This window comes from Anomaloglossus baeobatrachus, chromosome 4 (assembly GCF_048569485.1).
Source record: "Anomaloglossus baeobatrachus isolate aAnoBae1 chromosome 4, aAnoBae1.hap1, whole genome shotgun sequence".
In the NCBI taxonomy this organism is placed as follows: domain Eukaryota; kingdom Metazoa; phylum Chordata; class Amphibia; order Anura; family Aromobatidae; genus Anomaloglossus; species Anomaloglossus baeobatrachus.
The window spans coordinates 206598577-206620160 of NC_134356.1; the positions used below are offsets into that span (position 1 = coordinate 206598577).

General features: G+C 46.2%; 1 protein-coding gene across 1 annotated transcript in view; it reads left to right on the top strand.

The window, feature by feature from the left end:
• The window catches only part of ARHGEF37 (Rho guanine nucleotide exchange factor 37), a 189583-nt gene that overhangs the window by 132570 nt on the left and 35429 nt on the right, over positions 1–21584 (top strand). Inside the window, exons 11-12 of the mRNA XM_075344636.1 lie at positions 5611–5940; positions 18573–18701. Coding sequence (XP_075200751.1) covers positions 5611–5940; positions 18573–18701 — 459 coding nt within the window. The remainder of the gene's footprint in view (positions 1–5610; positions 5941–18572; positions 18702–21584) is intronic.

Sequence of the window (21584 nt, forward strand, 5' to 3'; positions counted from 1 at the left end):
TAGAGGTGTGGTGACCACCTTAAACTCATGGGTGTGTCACAGAATTTTATAAATGAAAAAATGATTTTTTTTCTCTGAAAAATGTAGCATGAGCCCTACACTTTTTAATTTCACAAGGGTAACTGGAGAAATTGGACCATACAATTTGTTGTGCAGTTTCTCCCGAGTACAACAATGCCCCATATGTGGGGGAAAACTACAGTTTTAGTGCACGGCAAGGCTCAAAAGGGAAGGAGCACCATTTACATTTCAGAGCGCCAATTTGGCTGGAATAGGTTGCGTACGCCATGTCACATATGAAAAGCCCCTGACATGCCAAAACAGCAGAACTCTCACATGTGACCCCATTTTAGAAACTACTTGTCTCGCGGAATTCATTTAGTGGAGTAGCTTTTTAAACCCTGAGGTGATTCACAGAATTGCATAATATTGTGCTGAGTAAATGTAACATTATCATGTTTTCCAATAAAAATGTTGCTTTAGCCCCTAGTTTTTAATTTTCAAAAGGGGTAGGAGAAAAAAACGAATGATACAATTTGTTATGCAATTTTTCCGCGAGAAGTCAATACCACATTTATGGTTGAAAATAACTGTTGAGGCATAGTGCAAAGCTCAGAATGGAAGGAGCGCCACATTGAAGGAAAGGTCTGAGGGTGCCATATCACATTGGCAGAGCCCCTGAGGTGCTAGCAGAGACAGCAGAGCTCCCCGTACGTTATGCCATTTTACAAACTACACGCCTCAATGATTTCACCTAGGGGTGCAGAGAGCAAATTAACACCACAAGTGATTCGCAGAATTTTATACAATTGGGTGGTGAAGAAAAAATAATTACATTTTTTTCACTAAAATATTGTTTTAACACCAAATTTTTAATTTTTAAAATGGTTAATAGGAGAAATCTTACAACAAACAGTCAGGTCTATTTTTCTCTGAGTAGATCAGTTTCACACTTGTCCTCAGAAACTACTTTTCAAGCAGTGCACAGCTCAGAAGGGGAAGAAAGCCATATTATAGTCTAGAGTTGGCTGTTCTGGTTTGCAGGTGCCATGTTGCATTAGCAGAGCCCCTGAGGTGCCAGAACAACAGAACCCCCCATAAGGGATCCCATTTTGTAAACTACACCACTCAATGAATCTAGGGGTGCAGTGATCATATTAACACTATAGATGTGTCAGATAATTTTATACCATTGGGCAGTGAAGGAAAAATAATTTCATTTTTACCACAAAAATTTGGTTTTAGTCCCAGATTTTCATATAAGGAAATGGGTAAAACTGTCACTAAAATATGTCACACAATGTCAGCAAAACGTTGCAATACCCCTTATGTATCTCTCTAGTACTGTTTTGCCACATGGCGATACTCGGGAGGGAAGGAGCACTATTCGACTCTTGGAGCACAGATTTTCCTAGAATAGTTTTCAGACTTCATATACAGAGCCCTTAAGTGCCAGAAAAGCAGAAACCCTGTTTTGGAAATTACACCCCTCTGGGAATTTATCTACAGGTGTAGTGAAAAGTTTGACTCCATGGTTGTTTTACAATAACAAGCAGCAATGAATGTTGCTCAGTGAAAATTGCAACTCGGCCATTGTAGTGCCCGTACATTGTACACAGCTTGTGCTTCTGAAGACATGCACATTGTAAATTAAGCAGGCTCTCCATACTACAGTAATGCCAAACATGGATGCTAAATGTGGTTTAGGCACATTGTAGAGCTTAGACAGAGGGGGGCATTTGAACTCGGGAGCGCAGGTTTTGCTGGATTTATTTTGGGGGGAGCCATAGCACCTTTCCATTGCCTTTGTGTTACCAGTAACATGAAAATTCCCCATATTTCCATTGACAGATGACGGATCTGATTGGGGACTTGTTTTTTTTTGTAGATTGAGATGAAGCTTTTTTTTTTTTGGGAACATTTTACATAACATTTTAGATCACATTTATCCATCTAAATCTCAGAATGGCGTGATTCAGATGAAATCCCCTAGGAAGTCATTCACTATAATGAGGAAGCAGAGTTAAGGCGGCGTTACACGGTACGATATATCGGGCGATATGTCGTCGGGGTCACGGAATTCGTGACACACATCTGGCATCGTTAGAGATGTCGTACCGTGTGACACCTCCGAACGACTGTTAACGAGCAAAAATACTCACCTTATTGTTGCTCGTTGACAAGTTGTTCATTTTCATAATGTCGTTCCTCCTTCTGCGCACTGGTTGTTCGTCGTTCCCGTGGCAGCACACATCGCTACATGTGACACCCTGGGAACGACTAACAACAACTTACCTGTGTCCCACCGGCAATGCGGAAGGAAGGAGGTTGGCGGGATGTCACGTCCCGCTCATCTCCGCCCCTCCGCTTCTATTGGGCGGCCACTGTGTGACGTCACTGTGACGCCGAACGTCCCTCCCACTTCAGGAAAAGGATGTTCGCCGCCCACAGCGACGTCGTTAGGGAGGTAAGTACGTGTGACAGGGGTTAATCACTTTGTGCGACACGGGCAATGAATTGCCCGTGACGCACAAACGACGAGGGCGGGTGCGATCGCGATAAATCATTTCGTGTAACGCCGCCTTAACTCTCCATCTGTTCATGGTTGTCCATCTTAGAAGTGCACAAAACTGGTTGACTGCACTTTTATGCACCAATGAAAAGATGGACACCGCTGGTTCATAGGCAGACACAGTCCAAGATGACTCCCTCTGTCGAATTACAGGGAATCTTCTGTGAGGGGTTTTGTCTGAATCATGTATTTCAGAGATTTACACACAAACCCAGGTGTAAGCATTCAGCGTAGAGCACAGGATAAATGTGAGCCGAGCTTTACTGTGATCTTTGGGAGGAAGAATGAATAAATCAACAGCAGGTAAATAATTGGTTTCATTTTTTTTTAAACGACGTTCACGTGCGGTATATTAGATGGCTCTATTCCTTGAGTCAGTGCAATTATAGCAGTATCAGTTTTACATTGCTTTTTTATATTTGGCTACTACCACATATCAGCAATTATTTTTGTTTTGGGTTTTTTTCTACACCGTACACTGAAGTTTAATCTACGGAGGAAACAAACTTTATCAGTGTTGGGATGCATAAACCTAATTAAGGTGATATCATTGCCAAAATTTAGCTATACTGTGCAACACAGTGCAGTACCTATCTCTAAATCCTTCTTCACAACATTAAGGCTATGTGCGCACACTGCGTTTTTTTGACGCTGCGTTTTTGGCCGATAAAAACGCACCCGCGTTGAGAAAACGCGTCAAAAACCGCATGTGTTTTTACCGCGATTTGGTGCGTTTTTGGCTGTGTTTTGCTGCGTTTTTGATCTCTGCGTTTTGCTGCGTTTTTCCAATGCATTGCATGGGCGGAAAACGCAGAAAAACGCAGGAAAGAATTGACATGTCCATTTTTTTTTTTCAAGCTCAAAAACGCAGCATAAAAAAAAAAAGTTGTGTGCGGACAGCAAAAATGAAAACTCATAGACTTTGCTGGGGAAGCAAAGTCATGCAGTTTTAAGACCAAAAACGCCGCGAAAAACGCACTGTGCGCACATAACCTTACTCTCTTATGTCTTCATTTGTGTGAGGTAGTTCTCAGCACAAACTTAAATTATCTACCCTTCAAAGACCCAAAAAGCTCAGGGGTACAGATTTGCCAGATTGTTTTCATGATTACATAGCGGGCCAGCTAAAGCCACTACGCACTTAGATGCCGGGCTCTCAGCTGCCAAATTTAGGTGGTCTTTCAAAATTGAAGTTATATTTAGATTACCAATTAAAGGTTACATATAGTTGAGATGTAGGTGTAAATCTCACAGTGGGAGGCAAAAGGTTTTATGGTTTTATTATTAGTTCTGAACAGTGCAAATTCTGAGTTTGGAATTCAGGTTTGATGACAGAAGATTACTGATGGGTGGACCTGCAGATATGTGGGTTCGGCATGTCCAACCGGATTTAAAAAAATAAATAAACAAAACAAAACTGTTCCTGCCTGGAAATGATCCCGGATATCTGGCCGTATGCCAACCCTCATATAAGTCTATGGGGATCCGAATTATGCGCTTTAAAATGGTAATAGGGGGATTAGAGCAAGCACATTATACTTACCGAATCTCCTGCGCTGCTGTAACACTGCTTTTGTGCCACTCATTATTGATCATACATATGCATTGCTTTCCCCGTCAAACGGCAGTCTGTAATTAGTTGCAGTCAGACCGCACCACCACCCTGTGTGACAGCGTGTCTGACTGCTTTCAATCACAGGCACTGTTTATTTATTTTTACGCCATGACAGGGATACACACAGCGCCTGTGATTGAAAGCAGTCAGACACTTTGTAATACAGGGTGGGAGCTCGGTCTAACTGCAACCAATCACATACGCTGTGACTGCCGATGGACGAGGGAAGTAGTGCATATATATGAAGGATAATGAGTGGCTTCGGAAGTAGTATGATCGGCCCAGAAGCAATGTTACAGCTGTGCGTAGACTCAAAGTATAAGGCATCTGCTTTCCCCTTTTTTTCTTTATTTTTCCTTTTATTCTATCGAAATTATCCCAATTGCCGGATCATTTCTTGGAGTTCCCTGAGAACTCCAGGCCAGGAGTCGGTGCTCGGGTCCTTTTGAACCCGCGCGGATCCGGACTTTTACAATCTGGGTCTTCCCAGAACTACAGAAGAGTAATATGTACAGTATATTGTTTCTATGCTTCTCCAACGCAACATGGGTATCAATTGACTTGTTAATTTCAAACTATGTAATGATACATGCACCGGAGCAATAACTATCTCCTGTCTTAGTAATCTATCTTCACTGAATACAAATCTTAACCATGAGTTGAGAATTTGAAGAATAAATGATACGTCCAGTAGGAGAAAGATACACATTTCGGTGATGAGATATATTACAAAGGTGCTTATTTTTATGTGATGTGTACTATTGATTTATGCTATAGAAATGTAAACAATGGTTATGGTTTAAGTGCACGCAATTCAACTTTACTGTCCAATTGCACGGACAGCAGAAAAAATGCAGAGCAGTGTATAGAAGGCATATTAGCGCAAACGTTGCAAAGATTGACTTAACAAAGTGTAATAAAAAAGCAGTACTACAGTCTCCGATTTCCATCTCCTTTTCAGTCCACAAAAATCTCACCGAAGAGACTGCATTGCAGCATACATAGGGATGAGCGAATATATTCGCCACTTTTCGGTATCCGGCGGATAATGGGGTATTCGATCATCCCTAATCATACAGCACAATATTCCTACACATAATATCCACACCACCAGGCCAGGGTTTCCCACCTTTTAGATTCCTAGCAGTTGGCATGGGCCATGCAATAGAATGAGTCTGGCCACTCTTCCAAGTCTGCGGAAACTAGCTCTACTCTGCATGTCCTCCTCCACTCCTCCAAAGTTGTCCACCCCATATCGATCTGCGAAGCTCTGAGCTCAGCACCACAGTATTATAATGTCCTATTTTTAGTAGCTTCACTTACTGGTGCTTTTATATGGTAATTGTTGCATATGAAAACATGATTTGGTCTATTCTTCTGTATATCTTCTTCTTTAAATTCTGATATCACCTACTTCTTGCAGAAAAGTAGACTGCAAATAATGGTCCTGCAGCCTCTGAGTAATCTTTCCGAGTATTTAAAAGGACCCAGGAACCTGATCCGGAAGAGAATGGACAAACTTTTAGACTATGAGAACCTAGAAGAGAGACACAGTGAAACTGGAAAGATGACATGGGAAGAAGAGGACATTGTAAACAACTACAAGACCATTCATTCCATGTTGCTGTCTGAGCTGCCAAGGTGCATCCAGCTGTCCTATCAGTTGCTTCACAACATTTTCCTCAGTTTCATTGCTGTGCAGAAAGATTTGTCTGTTCAAGGATGTTTTGCAGCAGAAGAACATTCTTCTCAGGTAAAAAAATAAATAAAAAAAATAAAATAATAATAATAATAATAAAAAACCCCCATACAAGTTCTAATGTTTTATACAGCAGGTGAAATAAGTATTGAACACATTACCAATTTTCTAAGGAAATATATTTCTAAAGGTGCTATTGACATGAATTTGTCATCAGATGTTGGTAACAACTCATCCACTCCACACAGTCAAATAAATTAAAAAATGACCACGCTTAGTGAAATTTATTTAATACTTCATACAAAAACATTCGTTGATGTTGCATGCATTACTTAGGCGTGATTTTGGTCCATTCTTTCACACAAACACTCTTCAAATCCTGAAGGTTCTGTTGTCTCTTTCTATGAACTCTGAGGTTTGTTCCTTACATAGATTTTCTATTGGATTCAGGTCAGCTTGCTGTAACATTCTAGCAACTTTATTTTTTTTCTTTCTCTGAAACTATTTGAGAGTTTCTTTGGCTGTGTGTTTGGGATCATTGTCTTGCTTAAAAGTCCACCGTCATTTCATCTTCACCATTCTGATAAACTGCAAACCTTTTTATCAAAATTGTCTCAGTATATTTGTCCATACATCCTTCCTTCAATTATATGAAGTTTGCCAGTGCCGAATGATGAAAACCAGCCTCACACCATGAGGTTCCCACCTCCAAACGTCACTATTGGTATGGTGTTTTTGGGATGATATGTGGTGCCTTTTGGCCTCCAAATATGGTGTGTATTATGGCATCTAAACAGTTCAATTTTGGTCTCATCTGACCAGACTATATACTCCCAGTATTTCACAGGCTTGTTTAAATGTTGTTGACCAAACTTTAAACACGCATGAGTATACTTTCTAAAAATACTATTGACATGAAATTTCCACCAGATTTCAGTAAGACACCATTGAATACACACTGGTAAAAAAAATCAAACCATAGCTGTTATGTGTAATACTGAGAAATGACACAGTGAAAAAGTATTAAACCCATGAAGAAAGAAAGATGCAAAAACCATGGAAAGTCATGACACCAACTGCAATCTGTCAGTAATTAGAAAGCAATCCTGCCACTTAGTGAAAAATATAATCAGCTGGTTCAACTTATAGCCTATGACAAGTTGTCTCATTATGCAAGAAACAACTCATGATGGGTAAAACCAGTGAGTTGTGTTAAGATCTTTGCAAACTTATTGTTGCAAAACATATGATGGGATTGGTTGCAGAGGAATTTCTAAACTACCGAAGGTTCAAGTGTGCATAGATGAGGCCATAATCCGGAAGTGGAGAAAACATAGTTTCACTATAAACTAGTCATGAGCAGGCGCTTGCGGCAAAATTTCAGACAGAGAAGTGAAAAAAATTATCAGAAGAGTTGTCCAAGAGCCAAAGACCACCTGTGGAGAGCTACAGAAATACTTAAGCTGGTGTCACACTAAACGACAGCGACAACGACGTCGCTGTTACGTCACCATTTTCGGTGACGTAACAGCGACCTTGTAAGTCGCTGTTATGATCGCTGCTTAGCTGTCAAACACAGCAGAAGCAGCGATCATAAGGTCGCTGTGCTACATGTTCAGAGAGCCGGGAGCCGCGCTTAGCGCTGGCTCCTTGCTCTCCTGCAGCACACATCGGGTTAATTAACCCGATGTGTGCTGCAGCTACATGTCACAGTTCAGAGAGCAGGGAGCCGCGCTTAGCGCTGGCTCCTTGCTCTCCTGCAGCACACATCGGGTTAATTAACCCGATGTGTGCTGCAGCTACATGTCACAGTGCAGAGAGCAGGGAGCCGCGCGCACTGCTTAGCGCTGGCTCCTTGCTCTCCTGCAGCACACATCGGGTTAATTACCCGATGCGTACTGCAGCCACATGTCACAGTGCAGGAGCCGGCACTGGCAGCAAGAGCGGAGGCTGGTAACCAGCGTAAACATCGGGTAACTAGGGAAAGGTCTTCACTTGGTTACCCGATGTTTAAGCTGGTTACAGCTTACCGCAGCTGCCAGTGCCGGCTCCTGATCGCTTCATTTCGTCGCTCTCTCGCTGTCACACACAGCGATGTGTGTGTCACAGCGGGAGAGTGACGACCAAAAAATGAAGCTGGACATTCAGCAACGACCGGCGACCTCACAGCAGGGGCCAGGTCGTTGCTGGATGTCACACACAGCGACAGCGACGGGACGTCGCTGCAACGTCACAGAAAATGGTGACGTAGCAGCGACGTCGTTGTCGTCGTCGTTATGTGTGACACCAGCTTTAGATGGGATCACCAGGTACAATTGTTTCAAAGAAAACAATAAGTAATGCACTTAACCTCCATGACCTGTAAGCACGCTCACCATGCAATACTCTATTGTTGAATAAAAAGCATGTCTGAGCCCATTTCAAGTTTGCTCACCTACATTTAGACAAGGCTGCAAAATACTGGGAGAACATAGTCAGATGAGACCAAAACTGAACCCTCTTTATACCATGATACACACCATGTTTGTAGGCAAAAGGGCACTGCATAGCACCTCAAAAACACCAACAATGAAGTTTGAAGTTGGGAACGTCATGGTGCGGGGCTGTTTTTCAGCATACGGCACTGGCAAACTTCATATAATTGATGGAAGGGTGAATAAACAAATGTCCAGGATGATGAAGATGGACATTTCAGCATGACAATCATCCCAAACACACAGCCAAGGAAGCTCTCTAAATTGGTTTTAGAAAGAGAAAATAAAGCTGTCAGAATGGTCCACCAAATCACCTGACCTGAATCCAATGCAAAAAATGATAAAAGGAACTAAAGCTCAGCGTTTATTAAAGTAACCCACAAAGCCTTCAGTGTTTGTGTGGAACAATAGACTAAAATCACACATGAGCAATGCATGTGATTAATTTCTCCATATGGGAGGCTTGAAGCTGTCATCACCAACAAAGGGTTTTATGCGAAGTATTAAATAATTTGAGTAAGCATGTTCAATACTTGTTCCCTGTGTCACTTTTCATTACTACACATAACTTAATTTATAGACATCTGTCAGGGCCAGGCGGTCGGGCAGACCCAGGAGGTGGATCCACTGGGCCGAACTCTAAGATGGTGGTAAGGAGTCCGGTAGCTGAAGCAGTATGGGCAGTAGAACAGTCCGTGCAAGAGAGCGTAACGAAGAAGTCCCTGGGACCACGGAGTCACGGATGATAGTCCGGGTGACGTAGCTCAGGTTCGGAAGCCGAGATGATGTCAGGCGGGGTCCGGAACCTTTTGGAGCAAGATGACGGGTCACCGCAGGGATCCGAGATGGTACGGACTGTCAGATGGCAGACGGACAGCGTGCGGGGTTCCGGATTCAGCAGGACCGGATGGCGAGGCAGGATCAGCTCTAGAAGAGAGATACGTGAGTATGGCAAGAAGATACAAGGAGACCTGACTCCTAGCTTGGAAAACACGAAGATCAGGCCCCGCCCCCTTGGACAATAACCCCCTTTATACCCTGTACCTGTTCAACCTCATTTCCTGTTAATGGACGCTGGCCCTTTAAGAAAGGGTCAGTGACCGCGCGCGCGCCCTAATGCGCATGCGCGCCGCCCGGGTGCCAGAAGCCAGGGAAGGAGGCTGAGAGGAGGACGCAGGGGAGCCGGCCAGGTCCTGGGAAGCCGTCGGGCGCCGGAATCGGGCACCAGGGGGCCTGGGAAGGACGGGCACCGGAGGCTGGAGAGCGGGGAGCGTGGCAGGTGAGCCGGGGAGCGGGGGTGAGGACCCGGGGAGCGTGACAGTACCCCCCCCCCACGCCCCCCTCCCCGCAACCGGGACATGAAGGCACGGATAAGAGGAGTGCCCACGTTCTCCCTGGGCTCCCAGGACCTATCCTCAGGACCATACCCTTCCCAGTCCACCAGGAAGAACTGTCGACCCCGTACGGTCTTCATGGCCACGATATCCCTTACCGCATAGATGTCGTCATCGGCAATAGGTGGAGGAGCCGGACTGGCAGTAGCGGAGAAGGGACCAAGGACAACCGGTTTGAGCAGGGAGACGTGGAACGAGTTGGGTATCCTCATCGTGGCCGGGAGCTGTAGCTTGTAGGAGACCTCATTGATCTTGCGGAGGACCTTAAACGGCCCGATGTAGCGAGGACCCAGCTTGTAGGATGGAATCTTCAACCGGATGTACTGGGAAGCAAGCCAGACCAGGTCACCAGGAGAGAAACGCGGAGGGTCCAGACGCCTCTTGTCAGCGTGTTTCTTCATCCGCTGGGAAGCGCGTCCAAGGGACGCCTTGACAGAGTCCCAAATGGTAGCGAAGTCACGGGCTACAGTATCAGCCGCAGGGACATCCGAAGAAGGGGATATAGGCAATGGGACGGAGGGCTGAAGTCCGTAAACGACATGGAAGGGAGATTTGGAGGATGACTCACTGATGTGGTGGTTATGTGAGAATTCAGCCCAAGGCAGAAGCGTGGACCAGTCGTCGTGATGGGCGTTGACATAGTGACGTAAGAAGGAGGTCAAGATTTGATTGACCCTCTCCACTTGGCCATTAGACTGAGGATGGTAAGCAGAAGAAAAGTCCAGAGTCACTCCCAGATGTTTGCAGAGCGCCCTCCAGAAGCGGGAGGTGAACTGAGTTCCTCTGTCGGACACGATGTGGGATGGAAAGCCATGCAAGCGGAAGATGTGATGTATATAGGCTTCCGCGAGTTCCTGAGCAGAGGGCAGTCCAGCCATAGGGACGAAGTGAGCCATTTTGGAGAACCGGTCCACCACGACCCATATGACTGTGTGTCCGGAGGATAATGGCAAGTCCGTAATAAAATCCATCGCTATGTGTTGCCACGGAACTGAGGGTATCGGCAGAGGCAGAAGACGGCCATAGGGCAGGTGTTTGGGCGTCTTGTTCCTGGCACAAGAGGAGCAGGCAGAGACAAAAGCAGCGACGTCCGTGCGAAGGGATGGCCACCAGTAATGGCGTACAATCGCACCCCATGTTCTCTTCTGGCCTGCATGACCGGCTGTTTTTGAGGCATGACCCCAGTGTAACACTTTTTGCCTGTCTGTCTCAGAGACATAGGTCTTCCCGGGCGGTATCTGGGCCAGGGTGACAGGGGCCACCGGAATAATCTTGCTAGGAGAGATGATAGGTTGATAAAAAAGGAGAAAACATCAGGCACTCACCAGTTGCTGCTTGTGCAAGTTTTGTTGTTTTATTCGTGCAGGTTACAAGTGCATGGAGTGGAGGGGAGGGAGTGGACGCTACACACGTCCAAAGACGACGGCGGCCGTTTCGCACCTGTCTGGTGCTTCAGCTGGTCTGAACTGAGCTGACATCACATCCATTATATCCACATAATACAGGTGGTTGATGTCAGCAGTGATTAAAACGAGTTTAAAATCAAACTGCAGTATTACTACTGAATGGAGTGCAAAATAAGCATGTACAAACATATAAAGACATACAATAATTTCACATATAGCTGGAATCTAGAAAAATTATCCCAAGAATACGCTCAACTCATTTTTATCATTTAGTCCTAATGGACCCAAAGCATTAAACTTCATAATATATTCTGCCTCCTTTCTGAGCAGAAGTTTGTGCGTATCCCCACCTCTGGCTGGAGTTTTAACTAGATCAATGCCTATAAATGACAATACATTGGGGTCAGAATTATGGACTTCTTTTATATGATTGATTAATCTTGTAGCGCCTATTCCGCTAGAGATGGAATTTCTATGCTCTCTAAATCTTATAAACAAATTTCGAATAGTTTTGCCAATATAAAAATATTGACAAGGGCAGAATATTACATACACCACCATTTTGGACCTGCAGGTAATCAGACTTTTGACATAATGTGAATGGCCACCTATTTTAAATGTTCTGCCAACTATATGAAATTGGCAAAATGTTCTCTTCTGGCCTGCATGACCGGCTGTTTTTGAGGCATGACCCCAGTGTAACACTTTTTGCCTGTCTGTCTCAGAGACATAGGTCTTCCCGGGCGGTATCTGGGCCAGGGTGACAGGGGCCACCGGAATAATCTTGCTAGGAGAGATGATAGGTTGGGTAGTCTCTTCCTCCTGCTCCATGGGCATGAAAGACCTAGACAAGGCATCAGCGCGTACATTCTTGTCCGCGGGTCGGAAATGGAGCTGGAAGTCAAACCTGGCAAAGAATAAGGACCACCTGGCTTGCCGTGGGTTCAGTCGCTGAGCGGACCGCAAGTATTCCAGGTTCTTGTGGTCCGTGTAGATAATCACGGGGTACACTGCTCCTTCCAGGAGGTAGCGCCACTCCTCCAGAGCCAGTTTGACCGCCAATAGTTCTCGGTCACCGATGGTGTAATTACGTTCAGGTGCTGAGAAGCTCTTGGAGAAAAAACCGCAAGTCACCATCTTGCCGGAGGAGGACTTCTGCATGAGCACTGCTCCGGCTCCCGAGGAGGAGGCATCCACCTCCAAGGTGAACTGGCGGTTTAACTCCGGACGGTGGAGTACAGGAGCGGAGGCAAATGCTCGCTTCAGTGAGCAAAACGCGGCGTCGGCCGCAGGTGACCAGTCCTTTGGATTAGCCTCCTTTTTGGTCAAAGCGGAGAGAGGAGCAGTCAGGGCAGAGAAGTGAGGGATAAACTGGCGGTAGTAGTTGGCGAATCCCAGGAACCGTTGGATTGCCTTCAGTCCAGAAGGGGGAGGCCAGTTGAGTATGGAGGAGACCTTCTTTGGATCCATTTGCAGTCCAGTACCCGAGATGATGTATCCCAGGAAAGGAAGAGAAGACTGCTCAAAGACACACTTCTCATATTTGGCGTAGAGACGATTCTCTCTCAGTCTTTGTAGAACCAGCTGTACGTTCTCTCTGTGGGTCTGGAGGTCCGGAGAGAAGATAAGGATGTCATCCAGATAAACTACTACACAGATGTAGAGGAGGTCCCGGAATATGTCGTTCACCAATTCTTGGAAGACTGCTGGTGCGTTACACAAGCCGAAGGGCATCACGCAGTATTCATAGTGCCCATCGCGAGTATTAAACGCGGTCTTCCATTCGTCCCCAGAGCGGATACGAACTAGGTTGTAGGCACCCCGCAGATCCAGCTTGGTGAACACACGGGCTCCTCTGAGCCGGTCGAACAATTCGGGGATGAGCGGCAGAGGGTACTTGTTTTTGACGGTGATCTGATTCAGACCCCGGTAGTCGATGCATGGGCGTAGGTCACCCTCTTTCTTCTTAACGAAGAAGAAGCCTGCTCCCGCAGGAGAGGAGGATCTCCGGATGAATCCCTTTGCCAGGCTCTCTGTGATGTAGGTAGACATGGCCCTGGTTTCGGCTGGAGACAACGGATATATCCGTCCTCGAGGTGGTGTTGTTCCTGGGAGCAGGTCGATGGCACAATCGTAGGGACGGTGTGGCGGAAGTACCTCAGACTCCTTCTTGTCAAAGACGTCTGCGAAGGACCAATAGGCCGAGGGCAGTTCCGGTAGGTTCTCTGGAACCGGAGGTCGTCGGATAGGTTGTATGGACTTCAGACACTTCTCATGACAAGCAGGACCCCATCGGGTGATTTCGCCAGTACCCCAGCTGACTGATGGTTCGTGTGTCCGCAACCAGGGAAGTCCCAGCAGGATTTGATGGGACATGTGTGGAAGGACGTAGAGAGCGATGTTCTCGGTGTGCAGGGCACCGATACGCAGTTCGACCGGTCTGGTGACCCAGGAGATGGTATCAGATAGGGGTCTCCCATCCACCGAGGCAATCACTAGGGGCTTCTCGAGTAGAGTAACAGGCAGCTGGTACTTGTCCACAGTGGCCAGCTGGATGAAATTGCCTGCTGCTCCAGAGTCGAGGTATGCCTCAGCCGTAAACCGCGTCTCTCCCGTTGACACTTGCACAGTCCACATAACCGGGTCTGAGAGAGTCCCAGCACCTAGGGTGGCCTCTCCTACCAACCCTAGGCTTTGGAGTTTCCCGGCCTTTCTGGACAGGAGCGTAGGAGGTGTGTTCCCTCTCCGCAGTAAAAGCAGAGACCCTTGGCGAGCCGCTCTGCTCGACGTTGTTCAGACTGTCGTACTCGGTCGATCTGCATGGGCTCGTGGACGGGAATCCCAGCTGTTGATGACTGAGGTACGGAGGGCTTCTGTGGAGGAGAGGAATGCCGTACCGGACGTCTCTCACGAGACAGCTCTTTGGAGCGCTCCTGAAAACGAATGTCCACTCGAGTTGCTAGGGCAATCAGGGCATCTAGGGTGGAGGGCACGTCACGACCCGCCAACTCATCTTTGATGCGACTCGAGAGTCCTTCCCAGAAGGCGGCTGTTAGGGCCTCATTATTCCACCCGAGTTCTGAAGCCAAAGTGCGGAAACGGATGGCGTATTGGCCCACCGTCAGTGTTCCTTGACGTAATCGGAGAAGGGATGAAGCAGACGCAGAGGCGCGTCCCGGCTCGTCAAAGGTGCTGCGAAAGGCCTACAGGAACTCTTGAAGAACCTTGGTCATAGGATCCTCCTTCTCCCACAACGGGTTCATCCACGCCAGTGCCTCGCCCTCCAGGTGAGACATGATGAAGGCGACCTTGGCTTGGTCGGAGGCAAACAGATGTGGCAGCTGCGTGAAATGGAGGGAGCATTGGTTTATAAACCCCCTGCAGGTCTTGGGATCTCCGGCGTACCGGGGTGGTGAGGCCAAACGCAGTCTGGAAGCATCCGAAGAGACAGCCACGGAAGCGGGGGACGTGGCTTGACTAGTGGCGGCTTGGGATGTTGAAGACGTGACTGCCGCTTGTAGCGTGGTCAGGCGGGTGTCCACGGAAGTCATAAAGTTCAGCATGCGGGTCTGGACTTCACGCTGGCGTTGGAGTTCCTCTTGCAAGGCCGCTAGTGCTGCAGCGGGATCCATGGCCTGATCTTACTGTCAGGGCCAGGCGGTCGGGCAGACCCAGGAGGTGGATCCACTGGGCCGAACTCTAAGATGGTGGTAAGGAGTCCGGTAGCTGAAGCAGTATGGGCAGTAGAACAGTCCGTGCAAGAGAGCGTAACGAAGAAGTCCCTGGGACCACGGAGTCACGGATGATAGTCCGGGTGACGTAGCTCAGGTTCGGAAGCCGAGATGATGTCAGGCGGGGTCCGGAACCTTTTGGAGCAAGATGACGGGTCACCGCAGGGATCCGAGATGGTACGGACTGTCAGATGGCAGACGGACAGAGTGCGGGGTTCCGGATTCAGCAGGACCGGATGGCGAGGCAGGATCAGCTCTAGAAGAGAGATACGTGAGTATGGCAAGAAGATACAAGGAGACCTGACTCCTAGCTTGGAAAACACGAAGATCAGGCCCCGCCCCCTTGGACAATAACCCCCTTTATACCCTGTACCTGTTCAACCTCATTTCCTGTTAATGGACGCTGGCCCTTTAAGAAAGGGTCAGTGACCGCGCGCGCGCCCTAATGCGCATGCGCGCCGCCCGGGTGCCAGAAGCCAGGGAAGGAGGCTGAGAGGAGGACGCAGGGGAGCCGGCCAGGTCCTGGGAAGCCGTCGGGCGCCGGAATCGGGCACCAGGGGGCCTGGGAAGGACGGGCACCGGAGGCTGGAGAGCGGGGAGCGTGGCAGGTGAGCCGGGGAGCGGGGGTGAGGACCCGGGGAGCGTGACAACATCTATGGTTTTATTTATTTGCCTGTGTGGATTGGATGGGTTGTTCTTGATATCTGATGAGCAATTCATGTCAATAGTACCTTTAGAAATATACTTAATTGAAAATTGGTGACTTGTTCAATACTTATTTCACTCACTGTATGTATGTATATATATATATATATATATATATATATACAGTATATATATTTGTAGTATATCAGGCAATAATGTGTTTGCAAGACCACCAAAGACTAAAAATGAATGGGTAGTGTAGGCATAGCTTAGACGAGCCATCACAATGACCAGCTCTCATTCTGAAGGACTGGCTTTTCTGTGTATTGCATGTATTGTCCATTCATTCCACTGGGCATCATATACAGCTCGATTGTTAGCTGATTTCAAGAAATGGAAAAAATATAGAAAAAAGGAAAAACAAGAATGGATAAGAGAATGCAGGAGGGGAAAAGAAAGAAAGGAAAGGGGACGGAGATTGTTAGTGACAGTGGTAGGTAGGAAGGATGGGAGAAAAAGAAGTAAGGGAGGAAGGTATTAGTGAGACAGACAGGGGGAAAGAGACGGTGAGGGAAAAATGGAGGAGAGAAGAATAAGTATTGTTGAGAGAGAGGATGGATGGATAACTGGGAGGAAGAAAGATGGGACAGAATAGATAGACAAGAAAAGAGGGACAATTAAGGAAAAGTAAGGTAGAATAATGGAAAAGAGTGAAGCAGGAAGGATGAGTGGAAATAAAAAGGAAGGGAACAGGGGGAGGGAAGTAGAATAGGGCAAAGAAAGAGTTAGGGAGGGGAAAATACTAGTAATTTATAAGAAAATAAATATCATATAGATAGTAAAAAGTCACTTGTGCGGGGGGTTTTGGTGTCAAGATTAGAGATGAGTAAACCTGTGGAAGTTGGGTTTGGCATGTGGAGCCAGACCGTACCTCCATGGGTTCGGACTTGGCCTGAACCACATTGGAAGTCACTTATTGGCAGTTTGCGGCTCCGCTCACATGCAGCTAGCCATAAACAGATCACTTCTGGGGTCGGGCAAGGTTTTTCCTTTTTTGGCGGGATGTTGCACAATACATCTGATAATGCTGTTTTACCCCCAATGCGAGCCTGTCAATCACTGCAAGTGTCTCGCACTGGGCCGTGCACTGAGCGTACCTGAGCACAGCGATGCTCGCGCTAGTAAAGTTTATACCTAAAGCACCCAAACGCCGAACCCAATCTCTGTTTTTTTTTTTTAAAAAAAAGTCCATGTTCGACTGAAAACCAAACACCGAACCTGGGGTTCGCTCACCTCTAGTGAAGAATAGCTTTGTTAAAGGAAACCTATGTTCAAAATACTAATTTGAGCACAGCCGCCATTCCGACCTTTCCATTGCTTGGTAGCACCCATTTCACGTTGTACATTTCTGTAAAGCGCTTTGTTGTGGGCACTAACTGTGACTGTAGCAGGAGCTTCTCTCCACGACACTGGTGAGTAGATGGCAATGCATCAATCTCCCACTTCCATTGTTCTCCCTCCCTAAACAATTTTAGGTTAATGGGAATCTGTAAGGCGCCGCTCACATCAGCGGTATTTTGCCGCAGGGCCGGATGCTGTACAAATGCGTTTCAGCTCAATTCACTGCCAATGGAGTCACAGCGGGATGCGGTCACATGTGGTTGCATGCGGCCGCATGTCACCGCATTCCGCCACGACTCCATTGGAGGTGAATTGAGCTGAAACGCATTTGTACTAGATCTGGCCCTGTGGCAAAATACCGCTCATGTGAGCGACGCCTTAGTAGGTTTTTGCCACCTCATCTGAAAGCAGTATAATGTAGGCAAAGTGACCCTGAATCCAATGATATATCACTTAGATTACTGGGTTCAGCAGTTGTGACACAATCAGAGCTTTTAGAGTTACTCATGCAGCAGAGCTGAAAAAGTTAACCCGCCTACATTAGGTACTGCATGTATAAAGTCTATAGACAGAGCGGTGCTAATCAGAGGGGGAGGCAGTGTGTTCGGACTAGTGTGGTTCAGGCAATGATAATCCCAGGTGATAAAACCTTCACTCTAAGAAAACAACACTATGCAGGCTAATAAATGACGTGGTTGAACTCCGTGTGTCAGCATCTGTCTCTTGCTGTCTTCAGATTACATAGCAAAAACCTGATGACAGATTCCCTTTTAAAGAGGTTGGCCACTACTTTTATATTGATGGTCTTTCATTAGGATAGGTCATCAATGTCTGATCGGATGGGGTCTGACACCCTTCAGCCCTGCCGATCAGCTGTTCTCAGTGACAGCAGTGGTAGCAGGGGGACGGAAATGGCCAGTTCCAGAGTTACCCCATCTTCTGATAGTGGATGGGTACTGCATATCCCCCTATTGATTTAAATGGAAGACGGATGTGCAGTTCCCAAATGAGGCAGCTCCTGAATGGATCATTTACGTCTGCCTGCTGCTGCCGCCAGGACTGATAATAGCTGATCGGCGGGAGTGTCGGGTGGAGGACCCTAGGCCATCAATGTGAAAGTAGAGGATAATCTCTTTAAGCGCCACTATATTGGCGCACGCAAATAAATGCCAGCATGTCATGTGGTCATTAAACCACATGGTGGCAGTGTTTCAGTTTCAAAGTGACAAATGACTGGCTAAGATACATAAAAATGTATTTCTACTGTCTGTATGCACGGCCCAAACGACTTGACGGATCTGCACCAAATTTTATCTCATGGTTAAGTCTAGCGCTTCCAAAGGTTACAGTTACAGTTACAGCTCTCTAGGTCATACCTTTCGCAACATATTTGCAAAAAAAAAAAAACAATACAGAAAAAAATATTAATTTATAGCTAAACGAAAGGACCACACATATACAGCAAATAGTTAAACCAAAAAGACTCATGTGAAGCCAGAAAAGTATACTAGTAAGTTACAAAAATGATTTATATTTAAGATTTCATATTTGTGCTCGTGATCTTTTATTTTTTTTAAACAGCATTTATATTATTTTCACTGATTACAATGAATGCATTATATTCTTCCCCTATAGATGCAGTGCAGTACAGCTCCGGAACCACAATTTAGCAAATGGGTTGAAGACTGTATCCTCTATTCAATTTCACAGCTCAGTGAATTCACAAAAAAATTTGATGAGCAATTGCCAGTGCCAATACCACAGGTAAATCTTCTGATTTAAGGGACTGATTACTTTTACTGGTGTAATGTGGGATGGGGCGCTATTTTTAAATGATAATAATGGCTTCACTTTTTTTGGTGATTTTTTTTTTTAATATATATACAGTGGAACCTTTGTTAACGAGAACAATCCGTTCTGGGACTGTGCTTGTAAACAAAGTTACTCGTTCAGCAAAGCAAGATTTCCCATAGGAAATCATTGCAATGCAGACAATTCATTCCACAACATGTTAAATGTCCCATCCTGGTCCCCTGTTGTGCCATTCCAAACACGCACTAACACGCACTAACACGCACTAAGACGCACTAACACACACTAACACGCACTAACACGCACTAACACGCACTAACACGCACTAAGACGCACTAAGACGCACTAACACACACTAACATGCACAAACACACACATATTATGCTCACCTTACCTTCCGTTCCATCGCCGGCCTCCTGGATCTTGCAGTTCACCGGTACAGGATGTGTATCGAGTAACCATCGCGACGAGGGAGGAACCTCCGCTGCCAGAGCACTGACGTCAAAGGCAGGAGCCGCTTGCCTCTGATTGGCCAGTGCGCTGCCTTTGAGTAGTGGCTGACAGCGGAAGTTCCTCCATCGTCGCAAAGGTTACCCAATACACATCCTGTACCGGTGAACTACAAGAACCATGAGGCCGGCGATGGAACGGAAGGTAAGGTGAGCATAATATGTGTGTGTGCGTGCGTGTTTGTGCGTGCTTGTGTGTGTTTCTATGTGTTTGTGTGGACTGCAAGAGCGGGTCAGAGCGCGGAGGATGTACGGAAACGGAAGTGTGTGCGGTGAGTATTTTGCTTGTACGCAAAGCTTGCTCGTAAATTGAGTTACAAATTTACAGTAACCTTTGCTTGTATAGCAAAATACTCACTAACTGGGTTACTCGTTAAGCGAGGTTCCACTGTATATATATATATATATATTGTGGTTAGTATATGTCATTCATAGAAAATCCACAGTGCTTTGCTTAAATGCCAAAATTCTACCAAAAAACTGGTGCACACTTACGACCCAAGCTAGACTTACCTGCTAAGCTATTTGAGCTTCTTCTCCGACATATAGATCACCAAAGCTCTACTTGTGTAGTGATCAATGGGAGCCCAGAGGGGATGATAAAGGCCATCACAACAGAAACCTTACATACCATATTCAGTAACCACCACAGAAACTGAGCATTATGAAGGATGGGCTACATGGGACAATCACTTGTTTTTTTCTCAACTATATTTGGTTTAAATGCCTTTACTGTCACTATCCACTTTTGACTGTATACAGTTTATATATATCTTACATATCAGAAACGAATATTTTAGTAAATGCTTTATTATATCTTCTCATAAGACAATACTGAAGATATGACACTTTGATACAATATAAATTAGTTTGTGTACAATTTATATAATAGTGTGCACTCTAAATAACTCAACACACAGCTATTAATGACTAAACTGCTGGCAAAAAAAAGTGAGTATACCCCTAAGTGATAATGGCCAAATTGTGCCCAAAGTGTCAATATTTTGTGTAGCCACCATTATTTTCAAGCACTGCCTTTACTCTCTTGGGCAAGGAGTTTACTAGAGTTTCACAGGAGCCACTGGAATTCTCTTTAACTCCATGACGACATCACAAAGCTAGTGGATGTTAGCGCTTCTCCACCTTCAGGTTGAGAATTCCCCATAAATGCTCAATAAAATTTGGGTCTGGACTCTAGAGACATCCTTGGCCAGTCTAGTACCTTTACCCTCAGTTTTTTTTATCAAAGCAGTGGTCATTCTTGGAATCATTATAATATTGAAAATTGCCCTGCTGCCCAGTTTACAAAGAGAGGGTATCATGCTCTGTCTCAGTATGTCACAGGACATGTTGGCATTCATGGTTTCCTCAATGAACTGTAGCTCCCCACAGCCAGTAGTATTCATGGAGCCCTAAATCTTCACACTCCCACCACCATGCTTGACTATAGGCAAGACACAGTTGTCTTTGTACTCCTCACCTGGTTACCGCCACACATGCTTGATACCATCTGAATCATATAAGTTTATATTGGTCTCATAAGACCGCAGGACATGGTTCCAGTAATCCATGTGTTACGGGGGTTGACGCTTAAGGCCGCTTTACACGCTGCGACATCGCTCAAACGATCTCGTTCGGGTCACGGAATTTGTGACGCACATCCGACCGCTTTAGCAATGTCGTTGCGTGTGTGACACCTATGAGCGATTTTGAATCGTCGCAAAAACGTTCAAAATCGCTCATCGGTGACATGCCACCATATATTCTCGATTATCGCTGCTGCTGCAGCTAGCGATGTAGCTCCTCGCTGCTGCGGCAGCACACATTGCTATGTGTGACACCGCAGGAATGAGGAACCTCACCTTACCTGCGTCCGCCCGCAATGAGGAAGGAAGGAGGTGGGCGGGATGTTACGTCCCGCTCATCTCCGCCCCTCCGCTTCTATTGGGCGGTGGTTCAGTGACGCTGCTGCAGCGATTTGCCCGTGTCGCACAACCGATGGGGGTGGGTACGCACGCTAGTGATATCAGTCACGATATTGCAGCGTGTTAAGCGGCCTTTAGGAAGGAAGGAGTGAGAAATCCTAATTGCAACCCGGGGTCCACCATGCTATGGATGGAATATTGCTGCTAAGAGCCCTGAGAGCAGAACGCACAACAGCAGATTAAAGTTAAGCTTAGTATTAATGAGCGCACTAGATTCTGTGTTAATTGCACACAGACTGCAGAAGCACTAACAGAAAAGTAATGGAAATTCAGGCGACCTGCCTGTATGCGTTGCACAGCACGCTTAACAAGCGCACACCCCGATACTATAGACACAAATT